The following is a 22,444-nucleotide window of genomic DNA, read 5'->3' as shown; positions in this document are numbered from 1 at the left end:
AAAGACCAATTACTAGTAAGGATACTGAATCACTAATCAAAAATCTCCCCACAAAGAAAACCCTAGCACCATACGGCTTCATGGATGAATTTTACCAAACATTTACAGAAGAATTAACATGAATTCCTTAATGCTTCCAAAACATCGAAGAGAAAGGAACACTCCCAAACTCATTTTACAAGGCAAGTATTATCCTGATACAAAGCCAGAAAAGGACACTATGAGAAAACTACAGATCCATCCCTGATAAATACAGATGCAAAAATTCTCAATAAAATAGTAGCAAACCGAATTCAGTGGCACATTAAAAGGATTATTTGCCGTGATCAAGTGAGATTTATCCTTGGGATGCAAGATGTTTCAACATATGCAAATCAATAAATGTGATACATTAATAGAATGAAAGAAAAATCATATGATCATCTCAATAGATGCAGAAGCATTTGACAAAACTCAACATCCTTTCATGATAAAAATTCTTAACAAATGAGGTATAGAGGGACCATATCTCAACATGATAAAGGCCTTCTGTGACAAGCCCACAGTGAACATCACATTCAATGGTGAAAAACTGAAAGCTTTTCCTATAAAATAGGAACAAGACCATGGTGCCCACTCTCATCACTCCTATTCAACTTTGTACTGGAAGTTTGAGCCAGAATAATCAGGCAAAAAAAAAAATAAATAAAAATAAATAATTTTAAAAAAATTTTTAAAAAGATAAAAAGCATCAGCACTGGAAAGGAAGAAATAAAATGGTCTCTATTCTCAGATGACATGATTTTACATATAGAAAATCCCAAAACACCACCAAAAAACTGTTAGACCTAATCAATGAATTCAGTAAAGTTGCAGGATATGAAATTAATATACAAAAATCTGTATCATTTCCATAATGGCAAATTATCTGAAAAAGAAATAAAGTAAATGATGCCATTTTACAATAACATCAAAACCAATAAAATAATTAGGAATAAATTTAACCAAAGAAGTTAAAGTTCTCTACACTGAAAACTATAAGACAATGATGAAAGAAACTGATGAAGACACAAATAAAAAGGGGTTCAATGTGCATGGATAGAAGAATACTAAAATGTCCATACCACCTCAAGACTTGTGTAGATTCAATGCAATCCCCTGTCAAGATTCTGATGGCATTTATTATAGAAGTAGAAAAAACAATCCTTAAGTTTACATCGAACCACAAAAAACCCTGAATTTCCAAAGCAATCTTGAAAAAGAGGAATGAAGTTACAGGCATCGCACTTCTAGATCTGAAGCTATTTTATAAAGCTATAATAATCAAAACAGTATGGTACTGGCATAAAATAGATACATACACCAACAGAACACACCTGAGAGATCAGAAATAAACCCATATGTGGTCAATGAGTATTTGACAAGGGGGCTAAGAATACGCCAATGGAGAAAAGACATTTCTTTAATTAATGCTGCTTGAGAAATTGGATATTCACTTGTAAAAGAAAGAAATTAGACCCTTATTTTACCACTTACAAAAGTAACTCAAAATGGACCAAAGACTTAAATGTAAAATTAGAAACCATAAAATTCCTAGATGAAAGCATAGGAAAAAAACCTCCTTGACAAGGGGTTTGGCACTAAACTTTTGGATATGATTCCCTAAAGCATGAGCAACAAAATAAAAAATAAGCAAGTGGGATTATATCAAACTAAAAAGCTTTTTTGCAGGAAAAAAAATCAACAAAATGAAAAGAACACCTATGGAATGGGAAAAAATTGAAAACCACGTAGCAGATGACTTATATATTATGTGTACTGTTTTTATATAAAATATAAAATGTTTACACATTACATAAAAATATTACATAGATACATAAAGACCTCATTACAAAATAGCAAAAAACCAAATAATCCAATTTAAAAACAGGTGAAGGGGGCACCCGGGTGGCTCAGACAGTTAAGCATCCTACTCTTTAAAAAAAAAATTTTTTTTTAAGATTTTATTTATTCATTTGACAGAGAGAGAGACAGCCAGCGAGAGAGGGAACACAAGCAGGGGGAGTGGGAGAGGAAGAAGCAGGCTCCCAGTGGAGGAGCCTGATGTGGGGCTCGATCCCAGAACGCTGGGATCATGCCCTGAGCCGAAGGCAGACGCTTAACGACTGAGCCACCCAGGCGCCCCTAAGCATCCTACTCTTGATTTCAGCTCAGGTCATGATCTCAGGATCCCATGTGGGGCTCTGTGCTCAGTGAAGAGTCTGCTGGTCTCTCTCCCTCCAATCCTCCCCCTGCTTGTGCTCCTGCTCTCTCAAATAGATAAATACATAAATTCTTTAAAAAATCTTTTAAAAAGTGGGTAAAGGATCTGAATAGTAATTTTTCCAAGAAGGTATACAAATGGCTAACAGGTACATGAAAAGGTGTTCAACATCACTAATCATCAGGGAAATGCAAATCAAAACTACAATGAGGTATCGCTTCACACCTGTGAGAATGCCCATCATCAAAAAGACAAGAGATAACAAATGCTGGTACGGATGTGGAGAAAAGGAAACCCTTATGCACTGTTGGTGGGATTGTGAATTGGCGCAGCAACTATGGAAAATAGTGTGGCAGCTCCTCAAAAAATTAAAAATAGAATTGCCATATGATCTACCAACTCCACTTCTGGGTATATAAAGAAACAAAAAAATCACTATGTTAAGGAGATATGCGAACCCCCATGTTCATAGCTGTATTATTTGCAATAGCTGAGACATGGAAACAACCTAAGTGTCCACCAGTGTTTGAGTAAAGAAGCTGTGGTATATACACAATGGAATATTACTGAGCCATTAAAAAGAAGGCAGTCCTGCCATTTGCAACAACATTGGATTTGGTAAATCCCGAGGGCATTATGCTACCTGAAGTAAATCAGAGAGAGACAAATACCATGTGATCTCACCTATATGTGGAACCTAAGGAAAAAAGCAAGCTCATAGAAAAAAAAATCAGATTTGTGGTTACCAGAGGTTGGATGGGAGCTGTGGGAATTGGATGAAACTGGTCAAAAAGCGCTAACTTGCAGTTATAAGATAAATAAGTACTAAGGATGTAACATAAAACATGATGACTATAGTTACCATGGCTACATGGTATGTTTGAAAGTCGTGAAGTGTAAGTCCAAAGGATGTAACATACAACATGATGACTATAGTTAACATGGCTACATGGTATGTTTGAAAGTCGTGAAGTGTTAAGTCCAAAGAATCCTCACTACAAGGAAAAAACTTCTTTTAGTTTTGGTAACTATATGAAATGACTGGTGGTCACTAAATTCCTGTGGCAATCATTTCAGGATATATGCAGGTCAAATAATTATGCTGTACACCTTAAAGTTCTACAGTATTGTCTGTTAATTATATCTCAATAAAACTAGAAAAAACTTAAAAATAAATCCTTTCCCTAGATTTTATTGACTTCATCCCATAACCAGCCATCAGGGCTTCACACTGTGTCAACTACACTGAAACTACATTTCCCAGAATTCCCTTTTCTATATGATTCTGTTTAAGGTTGGTCACAGGAGAAATGTGCTTAGGATGTGAAGTGGAAAGGAAGCAGTGGCCAGTTCTCATGCTCTGCAGGTTGGAGCAGGGTGCCAGGTTCCGTGGCAGCATGTACGTGCAGCGCCCAGCTGCTGGCTCCCCTGGTGGGCATGCAGCTGCTCACAGGCCCGCAGCCTCCAGCTCCCACTGCTCCTCCATTTTCAGCCGCTGCTGGGACTGGTCAAGTGCATCTTAGGTTCATCCCAGCACATCCTTGATCTCCTCGACTTCCCATCGGCTTTTCCTCCTAACTGTTGATCAGATCTGGGGAGGTCTCAGGTCCCACACTGGGGGCACAGCCTTCTCTGCCCGCTCCCATGATGGTGTACAGTCCTTACTCTAGATCACGCATAAGCCCGCGTGAGCCCTGGCTGATACAGCAGTCCTATGAAGTACTTATTTTTATTACCCTCCTTTGACAGATACAGAAACTGAGGCACAGAGAGGGAGCATAACTTGCCCAGGGTTGTCATAGAGCTAAGTATCTGGAAGAGATGGGATACAAATGCAAACGCTGGCTCAGAGGCCAAACTTGTGATCATCATTTTTGTAATATGCAAAATGGTAAAAAAGGATTTTTAGCTTTTGGGGATTAAAGGTGATGATATATACATACACACGCACACATATCATATATAAATCATATATAAATCATAGATATCATATGTAATGTGCAGTATATCACATATAAATAAATAAATTAAATGGACCATGAGAGACACAGATATGTGCTTAAGAAGTGGAAGCGATTGCCATGGAAGATGACATGGTATATGTAATTCTAAAAGTCTATTCAGTTGCAGTCGAGAGACATCTCAAAGCATGAGCCACTAAGCCCAGCGACACAGAGGGACTGATATGCAGGAGCTGGGTGTGCTGGGTTCTGGGTAGGAGTGCAGACTGAGTACCAAAGGATGCAGCAGCAGACATCGGCTTGGCTCTTGAGGGACCCTATGAGATCAGGAGTGAGGACAACTGGCAGGGAGAGAAGGTGCTTCGTGGGTCCCCCGAGTGGTTGCTCCCCTCCTGCCACCATAAGGTTTTATTTATGCCATTTCTAATTTATTTCCTCTTCCTGAGTCTTTGACAAATAATCACAGGCATTAGACTACTGTTCCAGAGCAAACAGGACAGAATCTCTCACCTAAAGACATGAGTGGTCATAGCTATTGAAGTCATCAGTCACCCCTGACTTTATCCATGGCCACACAAAAAACATTTCTGCATCTTCCAAAAGTCATAGTTGAAGGCCATCCACTGTTACCTGGAGTGATTCTTATAAAAGGAACCTACTAAGATTTAGCACCCAGGACCATTCGTGGTCTTGGATCTAGATTATTTTTTAAACCTAACAATAAAAATTGTGTTTCTCTTTCTACTTTCAGTTCCAGGGAGCTCAACACTTAATCCCCAAGTCCTTTTAGTCTGTCCTTCTCTATCAATATGCTTTCTGATCTTTTACTCAGGACAACTATTCTGCAATTTTATACACACACAAATACATATATAGATATATATTTACTTAAACTATTTCTAGAAGTAAGGCAGTACATAATTTATAAATGCCAAATACAGACATTAAGCAGTACTGAAGAAATAAGAGAATAAAACTAAACAGCATTATACAACATTCTCAGTAAGTAGAAGTGAAATGAGGGATACTGTTGACTTGCCTCCTTCCCACAGTGCATTGGAGAGATCTGTGTGCCCAGGTGGAATGCTGCGCTGGTATTAACCAGGTTCCCCCCGACCTACAAGGACTTACAAGTCATTGAGTCTGAAGCCCATTTAGAAAAGGCTCACTTGGCTGAGCAAGAGCCTTATACTGTGAGACCCTGTGGCGATGTGGCTCTCTCACTCGTTAATCACAGTGATTCTTCAGCCAGGGTGTGCACGATGCCCTCATATTTGGCAGGGCAAGGGCTTGGTGAAGGGGCCTCTTCAGGGATACACCGAGATCCAGAGGGCAGGGAGTGGGCAGAGAGGCCGGGAAATATTCAGATCCTGTTTGGGCAGAGTAGGACTGTCAAATCCAGGCATTCCCTTCCTGCGCTGCAGAGCACCCACACAGAAAGCACTCCACCTGATACGGAGTCACACTCGGTGTCCTGGGAGCAGGGCTGGCACTGAGGCACACAGGCCAACAGCTTTCAGCAGCAGATGGACAGAGAGCCCCACGGGCCAGGACTGGAGGTGGTCCAGGCTCTGTGCCTCCCACTGCCACTGCCCCTCCCCACAACTGAAACCCTCTGCTCCTTCCTGCCTCCCTTCATGGCCTACTGTTGACCCTGCCCCCCACCTTGTTCACATAGCAGAGGGAGAAGTCATTCTGTGGGGAAGGTGAGGGCTCTCGCCTGAGGGCCGCAGCTTTCGGGCTCCCACTGACAACAGCAAGGGCTGTGGTGGGTCCAGGAGCCCTTTCTACTTTCCCGTGGCCTGGGCGGGTGATTCTAAACTTCAGGCCAGGTGGTGCTGGTGATGTGGGACTATTTTTTGAAAGCAGGTGTTGACCGAGAGCCTGCTGTAAGTGGGTTCTATGACAGCTATACCAGTATGTATTAACTGGATCCTCATAGAATCCCCTTCCAGACCACCCCAGGAAGAAAGGGACTCCTCTGAGGTGACAAAAACCCAAGCTAGTGGAACCAAGGCATCTTGGGTGGCAAAGCAGCACATGAGTACAGAGAAGGGGACAGAAATTCCCTTAGCATAAAGTTTTGGAGGGTCCAGGGGCTCATTCTCTTGGCATGAAGCCAAGAATCAGGGAGAAAGTTCCTTAAACTCAAAGTAATGTTTGAATTTCCATCTTGTTGGATAAAAGGTTGGAGGTGAGAAAGAGAAAACTAGCCAAAAGGTCTGAAGCCTTTTAGCAAAAGGTTCTTTTCTGACATTTTTTGGGGACAGATGAGAAAGAAAAAGTAAACAGAACATGTTTTTAAAGAAAACTGACATATACCGCTTACATGACCAAAGAACAAAACAAAACAAAAACCAAAAACCAAAAACTGAAAGCAAATGTACTAAAATGCTCTGTTATGGTAGCAGTAACAGGGTCATTAAAAAAATTCTAATTTCCATATCCAAAATCTATAAAGAACATATCAAACTCAACACTCAAAAAACAAATAATCCAGTTAAGAAACAGGCAGAAGACATGAATGGACACTTTTCCAAAGAAGACAACCAGATGGCTAACAGACCCATGGAAAAATGCTCAACATCACTCAGCATCAGGGAAATGCAAATCAAAACCACAGTGAGATATTACCTCACGCCTGTGAGAATGGTTAAAATTAACAGCACAAGAAATAACAGGTGTTGGCGAGGATGCGGAGAAAGGGGAACCCTCTTACACTGTTGGTGGGAATGCAAATTGGTGCAGCCACTCTGGAAAACAGTATGGAGATTCCCCAAAAAGTTAAAACAGAACTTCTCTATGATCCAGCAATTGCACTAGTACACTAGTTCACCCAAAGAATACAAAAGTACAGATGTGAAGGGGCACATGCACCCCGATGTTTATAGCAGCATTACCAACAACAGGCAAACTATGGCAAGAGCCCAAATGCCCAATGACTGATGAATGGATAACGATGTGCTACATATGCACAATGGAATATTACTCAGCCATCAAAAAGAATGAAATCTTGCCATTTGCAATGACGTGGATGGAACTAAAGTGTATTATGCGAAGTGAACTAAGTCAGAGAAAGACAAACACCATTAAGATCACACTCATATGTGGAATTTAAGAAAGAAAACAGATGAACATACAGGAAGGGGAAAAAGAAAAAAAGAGAGGGAAACAAGCCGTAAGAGACTCTTAACGATAGAGAACAAACTGACGGTTGATGGGGGGGTGGGGGATGGGCTAGATGGGTGATGGGTATTAAGGAGGACATTTGTTGTGATGAGCACTGGGTGTTGTATGTAAGTGACGAATCACTGAATTCTACTCCAGAAACCAATATTGCCCTCTATGCTCAATAACTAAAATTTAAATTAAAAATTCTAATTTCCAAAGCAAAATTTGGGTGATTTGGTTTCATTACTTTCTAAACAAACTGAGGGCTTGGGGGGGGGGGAATGGGACAGGCTAGTGATGGGTAGTAAGGAGGGCACATATTGCATGGTGCACTGGGTGTTATACGCAACTAATGAATCATCGAACTTCACATCAAAAACCAGGGATGTACTGTATGGTGACTAATAATATAATAAAAAAATTACTATAAAAAAATTAAAAAATAAAATAAAAAACAAGGAGCAAATCCTCCTCTTTGCATGCAAAAAAAAATTAGAAAATGTGAAAACATCAAAGAATGGCTAATTGGAAGATATCAAAAAATATATTAGTACAGGAGGAAAATTCACTGGAGACTAAAGTAGGTGTTTCAAGGTTAGGCCAATCTGATAGAGCTGTCAGATCACCAGGCAGACAGGATTTGGTCTAGATCTGTGAGATCTACAGCTCAGATGCCTAGCTGCTGGCTCCCCGAAGGCACTGGCTATGGTCCTGCTGTCCCTGCCCCGGACCGGAGGGAGGTGCTGCTCTGGAGCACGCCTGCCACACCCCACTTGGCTGCACCATGCCTGCACATGTCACACTCCATAGAATGGTCTGGACCAGCTGGTGGACTTGGTGCACAGGGACTCCCCTGGTCATCTTGTCCATTTCCAGTACCATATGTAGTTGAGAGGAGACATTCAAAGCGTTCACTGACTCAGCTCCCGAGAGTGCGGGACTGTCCACTTCTGTTGCAGTTTACTTCCAGACACAATGTAGTTGACCTGCAGGGGACCAGCCCTGCCTACTGGGAGCCCCTTGTCACATGCGGGTACAGGAGCACTTCCTTGCAGATCTACCACCAAATCCGACTCCTTTGGTAGCAGAGCTGTGGGCAGACCACTACATAAATTGAGATAGGGAGGCCAAGGGGAAAGCTGCTCCGAGATTAAGAGCAGAAGACATGCTTAAGATGCCTCATTTTCCTTCCTCTGCCTCAAAGATCTGATTCCAAGTCTTGCCAGGACCTATAATCACAGTTCGCTTCTTCTCCCCCCCCCCCCCCCCCCCCCCGCCAAATTTACTCTTCCTTCCAGGCCTGAAAGAGCTATGATATCACTTACACATTCTTCAGGACTGCCAAACCCAGACGATGCTCTGGGAGAGGATTTTCTGGGGGAGACTTTCCACCACTCTGCATAGTCTGTGCAAATAAAATAATCCAGTATAGGCACTGTGGTTGACTGAAAACAGAGATTTTCTTCAGAGCCTGGACTGGGAGCCACAAACCTTGCAGGTAGAGCAAACTGGCATGCCCAATGGCCTCCTGTTTACATGGTGTCTTCCTGCTTCTGTGAGCGGATGCCCCGCCCCTTGGGTCACTGCACTCTTACCCTGAGAATATTAGAGACCAAGGGGGAGGAGGGACAAACTAGTCTACTGAGTAGCTGCCGTGTACTGGACATCAGGCTTAGCGCTCAGAACAGGATAAAAAGTTTTAGGTTTTGCACAGGGGAGGAGACCAACCACAAAACAAAAAGGCAACCTACTAAATGGGGGATGACCTTTCAAATCATATGTCTGACAAAGGATTAATACCCCAAATATATAAATAACTCGTACAACTCGGCATCAAAACAACAATCCAATTTAAAAAATGGGCAAAGGACTGAATGAACATTTCTCCTAAGAAGACATCCCGATGGCCAACAGACACGTGAAAAGATGCTCAACATCACTCATCATCAGGGAAATGCAAATGAGAACCACAGTGAGACACCACCTCACACCTGTCAGAATGGCTATTTTCAAAAAGACAAGAAATAATAAGTGCTAATGAGGATGTAGAGAAAAGGAAACCCACTGTTGGTGGGAATGCAAACTGGTGTAGCCACTGTGGAAAACAGTATGAAGGTTCCTCAAATAATTAAAAATAGAGCTACCCTATGATCCAGCAATTACACTTCTAGGTGTTCATCTGAAGAAAGCAAAAACACTAATTCCAAAAGATGTATTCACCCCTATGTTTACTGCCAACAGTTTTCACAGTAGCCAAGATATGGAAACAGCCCAAGTGTGCGTCAATAGATGAATGGATATAAATGTGTATACATACGTACACACACACACACACACACTCAAATATTACTCAGCCATAGAGAAAGAATGCAATCTTGCCATTTGCAACAACACGGATGGGCCTAGAGGGTATTATGGTAAATAAATCAGATAAAGAAAGACAAATGCTGTATGATTTCACTTAGATATGGAATCTAAAAAGCAAAACAAAACAGAAATGGACTCACAGATACAGAAAACAATCTGGTGGTCGTCAGAGGGAAGGGAAGTAGGGATTGGTTGAAATCGCGGAAGAGGATTAAAAGGTACAAGCTTCCAATTATAAAATAAATAAAACACGGGCATGCACAGGGAATATAGTTAATAATATTATAACAGCTCTGTGTGGTGATAGATGGTAGCTAGATTTATCCTGGGGATCACTTCATAATGTGTATGAATGTTGAATCATTATGTTGTACACCTGAAACTAATACATCAACTACACTTCAATAAAATAAAAAAAATTAAAAAGGAAATACCTTCAACAAACAAATGGGCTCCAATGAGTTTCTAGTCACTGGGGGGAGGAAAAAAATAATTTTTTTTAAAGAGAAAAAAAGTAGGATAGCAATTCCATTCTGATGAACACAAAACAGAATGAAAACAGTTTTAGGAAGCTCTGCTCACCTTCCAGACTCTTCTTGTGACTTGGCTTTTTTCCCCCTTTAAAAAAAAATTGCTATATAGCTGACATATGTTAATTTCAGTTGTACGACATAATGAATGATTCACTGCGTGTGTATTGGGAAAGGATCACCACCAACTTGCAGCTTGTGCTCTTGGTGTTCTATCTCAAACCTGCTCTTAAGTATAATTATAAATACACTTTAAAAGGTGAACATGCCCTGAGCAGCAGTAATCAAAGGTGAAGCAACAACTGGGCAGTCCCGCCTGAGGATACCCTGTGCCTGGTGACCGTGCAGAGGGAGTGCTACCCACAGCAGCACCCGGGAGCTGGCGGGAAAGGCAGGCTCTCAGGCCCCGCCCTGCACCTCCTGGACCAGCGTCTCCGCAGGCAGGCCCCAGGAACCTGTGATTTTCATGCCTGCTGAGTTTGAGAAGCACTGGCAGAGGGAACGTCCAGGCCCCTATTGGGTCCCTCGGAAAAGGACAGGAACAGCACAACCAACGTGGGCTCATGAGTCAGATGTGCCTAGGACAATTGCCAGCCCCTGCCCCCACCCCCATCTGCTGTTGGTAACAACTGGGAGCAGCAGTTACCGGACCTAAATCTCAGGGTGTGCATCTGCAGGGTCGGGGTACGAATGGCCCCTGTGGGTAGAAATACCGAGAGGGTAAAGTAAGGCACTGGAGTACAGTTAGCCCCCAAAGCGCAGGACCTTCTAAGCAAGCAATTAATATTCATGATCACATCATGACTACTTCTTGGCTAAATTCTTCCCTGCGTCAGCTCGTACCCAGGCAAAAAGCTGACCAACCGCAGGTGGTCTGCCACTGTTTCTGGCAGCTAGGAGGCTGGACTACTTTTGACTTTCCCAGAGATGCTGGCTGGGCCCTCCCTTCCTCTTCCAGGCTCCCCCTGGCCTGATGGAGGGGCAGTGGGGCAGAAGGGCTCCTGTCAGCATGGCCACTGTTCTCTGCGTGGAAGAGAAGCGGGTCCTGACATGAAGGGCAGGGAGAGGCCAGGTGAGGCCACCCACACTTCCTCTTTGCCCTCTGTCCGGTGTTCCGTGGCTCGTGTCCCACTGGAGTCGGCTGGCACACACCACGAACCAGCGAGGGCTCCCCTCTGTGCCTCCCAGCCCAGCCTCCTCCTCTGGGCCCTCGTCACTCTGCGTCCCCCCCTTGTCCCCCGTCTCCTCCAAATAGCTGTGCCCAGGTTTTCCACCGCTCAGTCTGCCTTCACCAGCAGGCCCGAAACAGCCCCAAGTCTCCCACTTCTCCTCCCGTCTGTCTTTCCTTCTCTTGTTCATTTGAACACCGAGCGTGGAATCTGTGCCAGATACTACTTGGGGCACGAGGGATACACCAGTGGGCAAATCAGACAAAGTCGCTGCCTCAAGGTGCTTATGTTGAGCCAACACAGAGCGTGTTAAAAGGAGGGAAAGCCAGCAGGGCCGGGAGCAGGCCTGCTGGAGTGTGTGTGTGTGAGGCACAGGGGGCAGGGAAGGTTTTCCATCAGGTGGCCGGGCAGGCCTTGCTCACGCGGGCACATGGAGTGGAGACCCAAGGGGGCTGAGGGAGCAGCCACACGGCCACTGGGGTTGGCGGGGAGGGCGGTGGTGGCTCCAGGCAGAGGGGACAGAGAGGCCCAAGCTGTTCTGAAGGGTGGACCCTGAGGCAGGTGGCTGGACAGAGTGAGGCGAGAGAGGTGAGAACAGTGGAAGGGGGGGCAGCATCGGGCCTGCTGGGCCCTTGGGGGAAGGGGCTTGTATTCCACGTGGGACAGAATGGGCAGCCCCTGGGGGCTCTAAGCAGAGGAGTCGTGGGTCTCGCTTATGTTTTGAAGGGCCCTCTGGCTGTGCAGTGGAGAATGGGCTGCAGAAATAAAGAGCCACTCAGGGGCTCCTGGGGCAAGGCCGATGGCGGAGCTGAGAAGCAGGCAGATTCAGCGTGTATTCTGCAAGTGGAATAAACAGGGACCCCTGAAAGGGAAAACCTCAAAATGACTCTGGCATTTCTGTCCTGAGCATCTGAAGAATGGTTTGCCTTTTCTTGTGCTGGTTTCTCCCGAAATGCCACCTGCCCTCTGATGGCAGCTCAGGACCCTGACCACTGCCCCCGGGTCCAGCAGCCCTCCCTGGGCCTTTGTGCCTGTTGCTGCCCTGGGGCTCCCCTGGATACCCTGGACCCTCGGCCACCCTCAGCTCAGCTCGGCTCAGGCATCGGTTCTGCTAAGAAGCCTCTCGTGACCCTCTGACCCCTGGCTAGCATCAACCAACCCACACTTTGTGTAACGACAGCTACTGTTCACGGGTCCATGGGTGCTGAGTGGCACCTCAAAGGCACTCTTTCTAAGTGTCTGAGTAACTCTGCAAGGTAAGAATTAGTATCCTAAATGTTCAGATTAGAAAACGGAGTCTTAGCAATGTCACGTCACATGTCTGGCGTCACTCCGCTAGTAAGTAAACGAGTTAGGGTCCAACCCCAATACATCTGACCACAAAGCCTATGCCATACGCTGCCCTGTAGGAGTATTTTAAACCACAGCACCTGGAACATTCTGCTGGATATTTTGGTTTGCATGACTGCTGCTTCCACTGGAGGGTGAGCTACTGAAGGGAGCAGAGAGGGACAGTGTTGGTACAGAGGGGTTGTCCAATAAATGTCGGCCAAGGTTCCTTCCTTCAACATGGGATCACAACCCAGACGTAAGAGGCTATTGGGTGGTCACACACCCATTTGAGATGCATTGCTCTAGGCCCTCTTCCCCAACCTCAGAGTCATTCATTCATTTGACAATCTAGTAGTAGAGACAGATAATATACAAGAAAACAGATATACAAAATAATTTTAGATAGTAGTAACCGTAAAAAAAATATAATAGAGAGTGCTGGGGCCAGAGAAAGGGAGCTACTTTACGTGGGGCAGGCAGGGAAGGCGTCTCTGAAACATGAATGATGAGAAGCAACCTGCCATGTGAACATCTTGGAGGAGATCGTTCCAGGTGGACAGAACACTAGGTGCAAAGGTCGTGAGGCAGGAGCTTGCTACATCTGAGGAACAGAAAGCAGGCCAATGTGGACGGCCTAAGGGAGCAAGGGGGGAGAAACGTGGGAGACAAGGCTTGCGAGGTAAGTAGTAACCAGCTGATGTAAAGGTGAAGGCCTTGGTGAAGATCTGGAAGGGACTGCAAGGGCCACGAGAAGCCTCTGGAGAGTCTTAATCTTGAAAGAGACAGACCCGATGCACCTTTTCCAATGACGCACAGAAACACACGCACACAAACTGTGCTTGGGTCCAAGGACGGCAGGTTCAGAATTCCTGCTGTAGAGTCTAGTTCTGGAGTGCATGGGGTGAATCACGATAAAGCAAGCCTCACTTCAATGTCTGCTCTATTCTTTCCAACCTCCTCGAGTAGAAAAATGATCTGCTGTGGCCTCCCACAGAGCAAGTCTTTTTCTGCTTTCTTAAAAAATAAGTCTCACCCTGTGCATTGTTGGTGGAAATAGAAAATACTATAGTCACTACGGAAAGCAGTATGGTGGTCCCTCCCCACAAAAAATTAAACATGAAATTACCACAGGACCCGGCAGCTGTACTTCCGGGTATACGCCCGAAAGAAGTAAAAGTAGGAACTCCAACAGATATTTGTACACCCATGTTCACAGCAGCATTGTTCACAACAGCCCAAAGGGGGAAGCAGCTCCAGTGTCCATCAACGGATGAGTGGATAAACAAAACACGGCATGTTCTTAATGGACTATTAGACTTAGGAAGGAAGGAAATCCTGACGCGGGCTACAACATGGAAGGCCCTTGAAGACGTTATGCTAAGTGAAACAAGCCAGTTATGAAAAGACAAATACTGTATGATCCCACTTATGTGAGCTACCCAGAGTAGTGGAATTTTCACTGAGACAGCAAGTGGAGTGCTGGTTGCCAGTGGGGGTTGTTTAACGGGTAGAGTTTCAGTTTCGCGAGATGGGAAGAGTACAGGAGCCTGGAAATGGTGGCGGTGACGTTGGCACAACGGTGTGAATGTACTTCACTGTACATTTGAAAATGGCTACGATGCTAAGTTTTATTGTTACGTGTATTATACCACAATGAAACATTTTTACGAAGTCTCTGGAGCCCACTCATTCCCTCAATTGCATCCTCATCAGCACCTGTCTCCCCACCCTCCACAGCACCGGTGTCCCCGGCATCCCAAGACGGATTGTCTAGGCAATCCCCTCGTTATGTGAAGACAACAAAGTAGCCGGCCCATGACGAGACCGTAGAAGCTCCCCAGCAAAGAAAGCCCCAGGGGCTGAGCCCGGCAACTCTTCACAATTCTCTGTCAGATTTCTTGCCTTTTAAATCTCACTTCAATCCTTTGGTTTTAAACTGATTTCCTCTTTTGCCTTACGCAGACACAAAGACCATCCTCTATGGAAAGAGACTTCCAAAGACTTAGACGCCATTGTTAAATTACCTTGCTTCTTTGACAATGCAGAGACACCTGCCTTCGACACCGCCCAGCCTAATGCTACAGTCACATTCTCTTGGTGGAACTGAGTGTTGGGCCCTCCGCTGGGCTTTTGTCTGTGTATTTGGGGGGGGGGCTCCAAACAATTTCTTAAGGAGAGCTTTGGCCCTACCCATGGCATTCCCACGGCAGGTCTCCAAAGGAGGCAGGTAGCCTTCCATCAAGGCCTGTGCCCTTATCAGGTTCCTGGGAGCTCTCTAAGAAGACGTCAGCACACAGCTCAGATTGGCTGAGGGGCAGGACCTATGACCCTGTGCTTGACCAGCTACATGGTGCAGGGATACTATAGGCAATTGGCTGGGAATAAGAAAGCCAAGCTCACTGTTAGTCACTGTTTACCAAAAACCTGCCTAAGAGAAACAAATTTGGGGAGATTATCTGAAGCATTATCCCTCCCTCTGGGATTAAGCCAAGTGTCCAGAAGTGGTGGGGACCACTTTGTTTTGCCCACCCTTCCTCTGTGCAGTGGTTTTTCTGCACTCTGCTTGGCCAGGCACCCAGGCCCACTCTGCAGGAGCCATGTAAGAAAGAGGTTTGTAAGGCTTTGGTGCAGTTATTCTAGCGGTACAGTTGAAGGTGGGCTGTTGACTCCACTGTGGACACAAGAAGGTGGGGGGCACTGCTCCCAGGACTCAGAACCAGGAGTACTCGTGCATCTTAAACACGGTGTATTTTCACCTCATGGAATCTAAATCCCGTCACAAATGATTTCACACTTTGTTTCTGCTGCTAGAGAATTTTAAGTCAAATATGAGGACTACTTCTGGAAGAATGTGATGATGGAAATTTTCTATATCTGTGCGATCCAATATGGTAGCCACTAGCCACATGTGGTTCAGTAAGACAGAGAAAATGTCTTTTGTATTTAGTAAGACAGAAAAATGGATTTAGTACAACAGAGAAACTGAATTTTACATTCTAACTGATTCAAATTTTATTTTATTTTTTTAAAATAATTTTTTATTATGTTATGTTAGTCACCAGAGTATCCTTAGTTTTTGATGTAGTGTTCCGTGATTCATTATTTGCATATAACACCCTGTGCACCATGCAATATGTTTCAAATATTAAATTTAAATGGCCACACGTGGCTCATGGCTACCAGTTAGCTCTAGACGCCGTATGGGAGATGCACGTGTTTTGGATGTCACCATTGGTTTATCTTTCTTATCAATATATTCCAACTATTTCAAGTCCCTTTGCTGTCTAATTATTGTTATTAATCTTCTTGCCAGCTATCTTAAATCTTTTTAAAATGTGAGATCTACTGATAAGTACAAAAAAAAGATAACATACAAATTCCCAATTTCTTTGACTAGGTACTTCTTCCCCCTTTTGTGCGAAATAGAGTAATTACTATGCTCATTTACGGGAAGGGCATCCCCAACAGGAGCTGGGGAGAGGCCTTCTCTTCTGTTTTCCTGTCCTGTTTCTTCAGCTGGGTGCTGCTTACACAAATGTTCAATTTGTAAAAATTCACCGAGCTGTGTACTTAGGATATATGCGCTTTGGCATATATCATACAATTCTTCAACAAAAAGTGAAGGGAAACATATAAAGAGAACCCGTTGTGTCCAAAGTACCATGTTAGTTTAGCTCTAGGGATATGGAAAGATTCACAGAACATGGACCATGACACCAGAAAGCTGCACTTTGGCATCATTGAGCTTTAATGCAAATTTCTAGGATGCATTTTTCCAGAGGGATCTTGGGCAACTTCCGATGCTGGCAACTCCCCGCCCTCCCCTTCCCTGCCCTTTCCCCCCTGGATCCAGCAGTGCAAAGAAAGAAGGGGAGGTAAGTTTCAGGAGGAGGAAGTCCTTCTTTCGATCTTATCAGATCTTAGCCAAAAACATTCCAAATTCTTACAAAAGCCTGGGTAGTCCCTAGAGAAAAACCTTTCAGCTTTTGTCTTCCAGAGGAATTACATCAGAGGAGGAGATCTCTGGAATATGGAATGTTAATGGGGCAGGATGAGGAAATAAAATTCAATCTATATTTTAAGCAAGCAACTACAAAGTATTCAATCAAGATTTGTTCCAGCATGTAACTCCACCCAACTGAACAAAAGCATTTATATTAAAACTTATAATTGAAACTATAACTTGGAAAACATACACTGCTGAGGACGATGTGTATATAAAAGGCATTCGCTCAACGGGGTCCCTCTCCATGACTTCATATCGTAATTTTGCTAAAGACTGAGACATAAATTTTTACTTAAAAGTAAGTGAAGAGCCAGGCAGGTGCATAGTTCATGCTAGAGCAGAAGGTTGCTCTCTGCAGTGATTCCGTCCCAGCAACCTGTACAAATGGCCATCATCAAGCATTATGAGGGGACTCTTAGTCATTTCTGTCCACATTAATTTGCTGCCTCGACATAGTACTATATTGAACAAAGGCCTGCATTCCTGAGACCCAAGATACAAATCTTTTTTCTTACTCTTTTCACACTTTGAGGCTCTAACTTCAAAAGCCTGCACCTGTACCGATTTTATAACCATTTAAATGTGTGAATCTTCTTTGAAATATTCTTTCAATGGTTCCTTTGAGCATGGTCCGGGCCAACCTTTTATACTTTGTTCTCTCACTTACGTTATTACAGGCATCGAGAGAAGAAGTATTCTAATTACTGCAAAAAAGGAAGAAGTCCCTTCAAAACAATCACACTCATTTTGGTCTTTTAGTGTAAACAAGATCCTTCCATTTACGTTTTCTTATTCAACTGCATTATATTTTGCATCCGGCATTGGCAGTCTTCAAACACAGAACAATTCTGTTCTCACATTTCGAAAGAGACTCCAGAGCAAATGCTAGCCAGCATTCAGTTCACTGAATAATAAAGCGATATTTAGTTTCTTATTTGTATAGTTCAAAGGAAAATCAGAAAATTATCTGTGTCCTATAAACAGTAAATGTCTCAGAGGTGACCTTTCTGACTTGAGCCAAGTGGCCCAGCTGTAGTTTTAACCAGTTTTCTGACATGTGCCCAATTCTCACTTTGCTTTGTGATACATGGATTACAATTCTGATGTTTGATGTCAAAATTAAGAAAAACCATGGAGATTCGCCTGTGATTCGAGTAACTACGATCTGCACCTATCAAGATAATGGCCACTAATGCACTCTCAGCCTTCTCCTTTCAGGTAGCCAAAGGGGAAAATGGAGATGCTCAAGCCAGAGGTTTTTCTGAAAAACAAGGTCCTATATGCTTGGAACTGATTTACATGTTAATTCCAGAAAGCCTGGGTTTAGAAAGCATTTATCAGGTTGGGCCAGGTGTAGGGTATTAAGTCTACGTGCTGAATTTTGAATTCTCGAAAATAATAATTAATGATCCTAAAAGAGTGTCAAGCAACCACTGGAAGGATGGGAGGAAAAAGGGGTCTGGGAACTGAGTGAAGGATTAACTACAGAGGAAGAGGACAGCCTACTGCATCCATTCCCTTAAAATGTATCCGCTCACCTCTTCCCAAGCTTGCTGAAACCCAAAACTTCAAAGGCATCGCTTACTTCTTAAAATATTTATGAGAAAGTAATTTTTTAAGTGATCACTGGATTTTTAACAACCCACTCACTGCCTAGTGGAAGGGTGCATGCGTGGACGGTGGGGAGGCCTGAGAGGGAAAGAGGAGACAGCTATCTTCTCTTTGCAATGTCAATAGATTTTACAGTTTTCTAAGAGCTGGGCTTTCCTGAAGGTCCTTTGCGGAAGTGAAGAATACACTGGCAAAAACTCCGTAAGTGTGAGGGAGTAGATTCAGGAATCATCAGTAACAAGGTCCCTGGGATAGAAGCTGATCTGAACTCCCCAGGAGCCACTAACATTTAGCGGAGGCTCAAACAGCAGGCGAAGAGGCGCGCAGAGGAACTGGCAGCTGCTTGCTGATGCACACAGCCAAGGTAGCCAAGAGAAAACAGCCAATACAGAGAGCCCTCGATGCCTCCTCTCCTGTTTAGGCAGCGAAGGGACACCTTGACTTTGTCTAAGAGCCAGACAGGGGGCCACTGATCCCTCCTTTTTCTTAACTCATTGCTCTTGACCAGGTACTGGGGTAACTGGGGTTTCTGGCAGAGCCAACCCACTTGTTTCTCTGTTCCCTCCAACGGACAGGGAGGTAGACACAGACAGACAGACTGCCCTCCACCCCCGGGTACCTGCAGAAGGATCTTGTTCCCGTCGAGGTCCTCCGTCTGCCAGCGCCCCTCACTGATGGGGCTGCAGGGGTTGGGCAAGAGAGGCACGAGCTCACCGATGTCCTTGACCCGGAACTCCAGCACCGAGGAGTCGGTGGGGACGGGGGTCTGGTCGCAGGGCAGTCTTTTCAGGGAGAACTGGATGTCCACATCCAGATTGGAGAAGATGGGGAAGATGCAGAAGTCCGTCTTCCTCTGACTGGGGCTGCGCCTGAGGATCAGCTCGTAGAACTTGAGGATGTCGGCGTAGTTGTCGTGGCGACAGTAGATGGTGAAGCGCACGATCTCCTTGCCGTAGTGCACGGGCCGGATGGCCCACAGCGGCGTCCCAGGGGCCAGCGTGAAGAAGTCCTGGCTGCACGGCAGGTAGGGCAGGAACCTGCCCGGCACGCGCTCCGTGTGGTGGTGGCGCCAGGGCGGCCGCTGCAGCGTGCGGTGCAGCCGCAGGATCTGCTCCTCGCCGTACTCCTCCTGCAGGAAGAGCACGACGGCCAGCGCCGGCTGCGCCACCTTCCAGGGCTTCCGCCGCCGCCGGGACGCCCTCCTCTCCGACACCCGGAACAGCTGCAGGTCTGGGTGGATCCAAGCCAAGACCTTGTCGATGGCCTCCTGCAGCGGCTGCGATTCCCCCGGGTCCGCGATGATGTGGATGCTAACCAGGAAGGGGTCCTGCGCCTCCTCCACGGAGAGCTCACCTGGGGGCACAGCACGAAAAACAAAACGAAACCAAAAAACGGTGACTACGTCATTGAAAGTGTCCTGTGATGACAGGCAAAGCCGTGACAGGAAGAGAAGCTGAGGGTTAACTGAACTGGCTCTGTGATCATTAGGATTTTCCCATTCCCAAGTTCGCCCACAAAACCCTGGCAGCCCAAACACTAGGGAAGTATTGCTAGGAATAGCCCCCGAACTGGGCAGGGCTAGGAGAACCCCGCACTGCATCAGGTCAAGTGTACTTCCTAGTACACAGCGGAAAGTCAAATCTCCACTGATCTGGAAGGGATAACACGGCCATCAGAAAAGATGCTGTCGGGTTCAGTGTAGACCACTTAATATTTCCCGAAGCAACTGCAGTGCCTAACACTACAAATGGTCCCTCTTCCACTACATTCCTCAGATTTGCTTATTTCATTGGTTCATCTTGTTCATTCACTTAACAAACATTTATGGAATCCTTTCTTCATGTTTCATGCTAGGTGCTGTGCCAGGCACTCTCCAGCTGACAGATAAAGGCCTGGCTGGGAAGGCATATGGATGGGCACTGGACTGACGCTGGGGTGGCCTGGTCATGACCACCTTGCTGCTGGAAAGAATGATAGGGAGGAACATGGTGGTGGGGGAGGCAGGAAGCACAGCGTTCTAGCTGAGGCTGCCTGCTGGGGCTGTGGCTAGGGCTGGGGGAGCACGGTGGGACCACTGCTGCCTGTGGTAATGCTGTCTTTGGGCTTCTCCTCAAGCCACGTCCACTCAGAAGCCCACACACCCTGAATGGGTCGTTTACCCTGCCAATGTCTCTGGCAGAAAGAGCATCTGGAAGCACTGAATTCCGAGGGTGAAGTTGACCATTTAAGTTGGCAACACTATCCCACAGGGAACGGCTTGCTGGCCACACTGGTGTATTTCTAATTCAGAAATATTCAGCGTATTTTCTCAGATAACCTGGTAAAAGACTTGCTCTTTTAAAGGATGGCCCTGTTTGCAATATTTTATGACTCAGGCACGGGAAACCAAGAAATCTTTAAGTCTACTGTGACTTGGGGGGCTAGATTCATCTAGAATGTAGATCTGTCATCACACACATGCCTCGCAATGTCCACTAGGGCATTAGGTAGAAGTCAATCTCGCAGTCAATAGCGTTTGAGAAGTGCGATGTGCTTTTAGGAACAATAACCTCAATCAATTTACAGAATGAAAAATAATTATTTTTCTAGCTTTGCAAGACATGCCAAATAGGCTTGCAGGTATATTTCATCACATTCATCTGCGATAACATTGTTTCAATTTTGTTGGATCAAAACCTGTCTGAATTTTCAACCCAACTCTGTTGAATTATTTCACTCGGAAATAGTTAATTCAGTTTGTTGTTGCCTTTCTTATTTACTCATTTATTTACACATTTGTTGAGCAATCAATATGTATCAGGCACTGGAGATCTAAGGAAGCTGGTATCATCGAGTATTATGGGAGTCTGTTTACATAGACTCTGGTGTGAATAGTGCTGCTCCCTTAGAATTGTGCAGTGTACAACCTACACACCCACAGCAGTAGCCCTCTCAAGAACCATAAGCCACAAATAACTTCATAAACACAGTCATAAAAAATTAAAATTCCATCTGATATGTGCCTATAGGAAATACAGTAGAGTAGCATTTTAGGCAGGGCTTAGATTCTAAAGTCACCCCGAGGTAAAAATTACCTAGAGACAATGTTACCACTGAAAGTCCCTTGAATTTCCAATATAGTACTACTGACGGTCCTACTCGCAGCAAGACAACGCAGCAAGATAGGTGTTCCTCTGGCTGAACAGCAGACGAAACAGCAGGCTTGCTGCAGGCCTTGTGTTATAAAAGAATAGTCTTGTATCAGTAAGCACCAGACCCCCCGCAGCAGGCTGGGCCTTTCACCCTGCAAGAGGCTTCTGAAACGTAAGGATGACCAAGGTAAGGGCAAAGGCAAGTCTCAGTACTTCCAGGATCGTGGACTAGAATGGTGGGTGGCATTGTTCAGCCCCCTGCCCTCTCTGGCTGAGCACGTAGTCTTGAATTTACACGAGTGAAAGATGAGCATGATGTAATTCCAATTTACTACAAATTGGACAAAGGAAGGAGCAACGTTTCCTCCAGAGTGCTTCTGGGGAGGCCTTCTGGAGGAGGCGCCATGTGAACGGGGCGTTGAAGGGTAAACAACCTTTCACTCATAATCACCTCAAACGTGGGTGAGATCACAGCAGGGAGAAGGGAGATGGTTTGTGAAGGCACAGCACTGTGCCAAAAAACAAGCACATTTGGAAGGGGGCGGTGAGTCATTCTGAAACATGGCAACAGATGCAGTGGGAAAAATGGCCTAGCGCCAGGTTACACGGGGCTTCAGCTCGATTTGGTAGTGATGAGGGGCAGTGGCAAGTTTTCATAGAGGGATGTGCGGAGCTAGTCGGGGAGGCAAAGTAGGAAGTCAGAGGATGAGTGAACAGTCCAGACGAGAGATTCCGAGGACTGGGCACGGCAGGAGACTGCATTATCGGCCCTCGTTCTTTCCCTTGTCCTGTCTCCTTGCTCTCTCCATGGGACTTTATAGTTTCTTCCACAGAATGGCCGAAGTGCATTTCCCCACCCTCGGACTTCAGATCTGACCACACGGCTAGCTGTGGCCAACAGAGAGACACAGTGGTGACGCGTGT

General features: G+C 45.2%; 1 protein-coding gene across 1 annotated transcript in view; it reads right to left on the bottom strand.

Annotated features, from left to right (window-relative positions):
- FAM124A (family with sequence similarity 124 member A) overlaps positions 1-22,444 on the bottom strand; it is a 97,118-nt gene that overhangs the window by 50,828 nt on the left and 23,846 nt on the right. The window contains exon 3 of the mRNA XM_045796872.2: positions 19,009-19,742. Coding sequence (XP_045652828.2) covers positions 19,009-19,742 — 734 coding nt within the window. The remainder of the gene's footprint in view (positions 1-19,008; positions 19,743-22,444) is intronic.

The sequence above is a fragment of the Ursus americanus genome, chromosome 10 (genome assembly GCF_024610735.1).
Source record: "Ursus americanus isolate L20-20 chromosome 10, mUrsAme1.1.p, whole genome shotgun sequence".
NCBI classification, from domain to species: Eukaryota; Metazoa; Chordata; class Mammalia; order Carnivora; family Ursidae; genus Ursus; species Ursus americanus.
The sequence above is the reverse complement of the archived record's forward strand: the minus strand, read 5'-3'. Positions and strand labels throughout refer to the sequence as shown.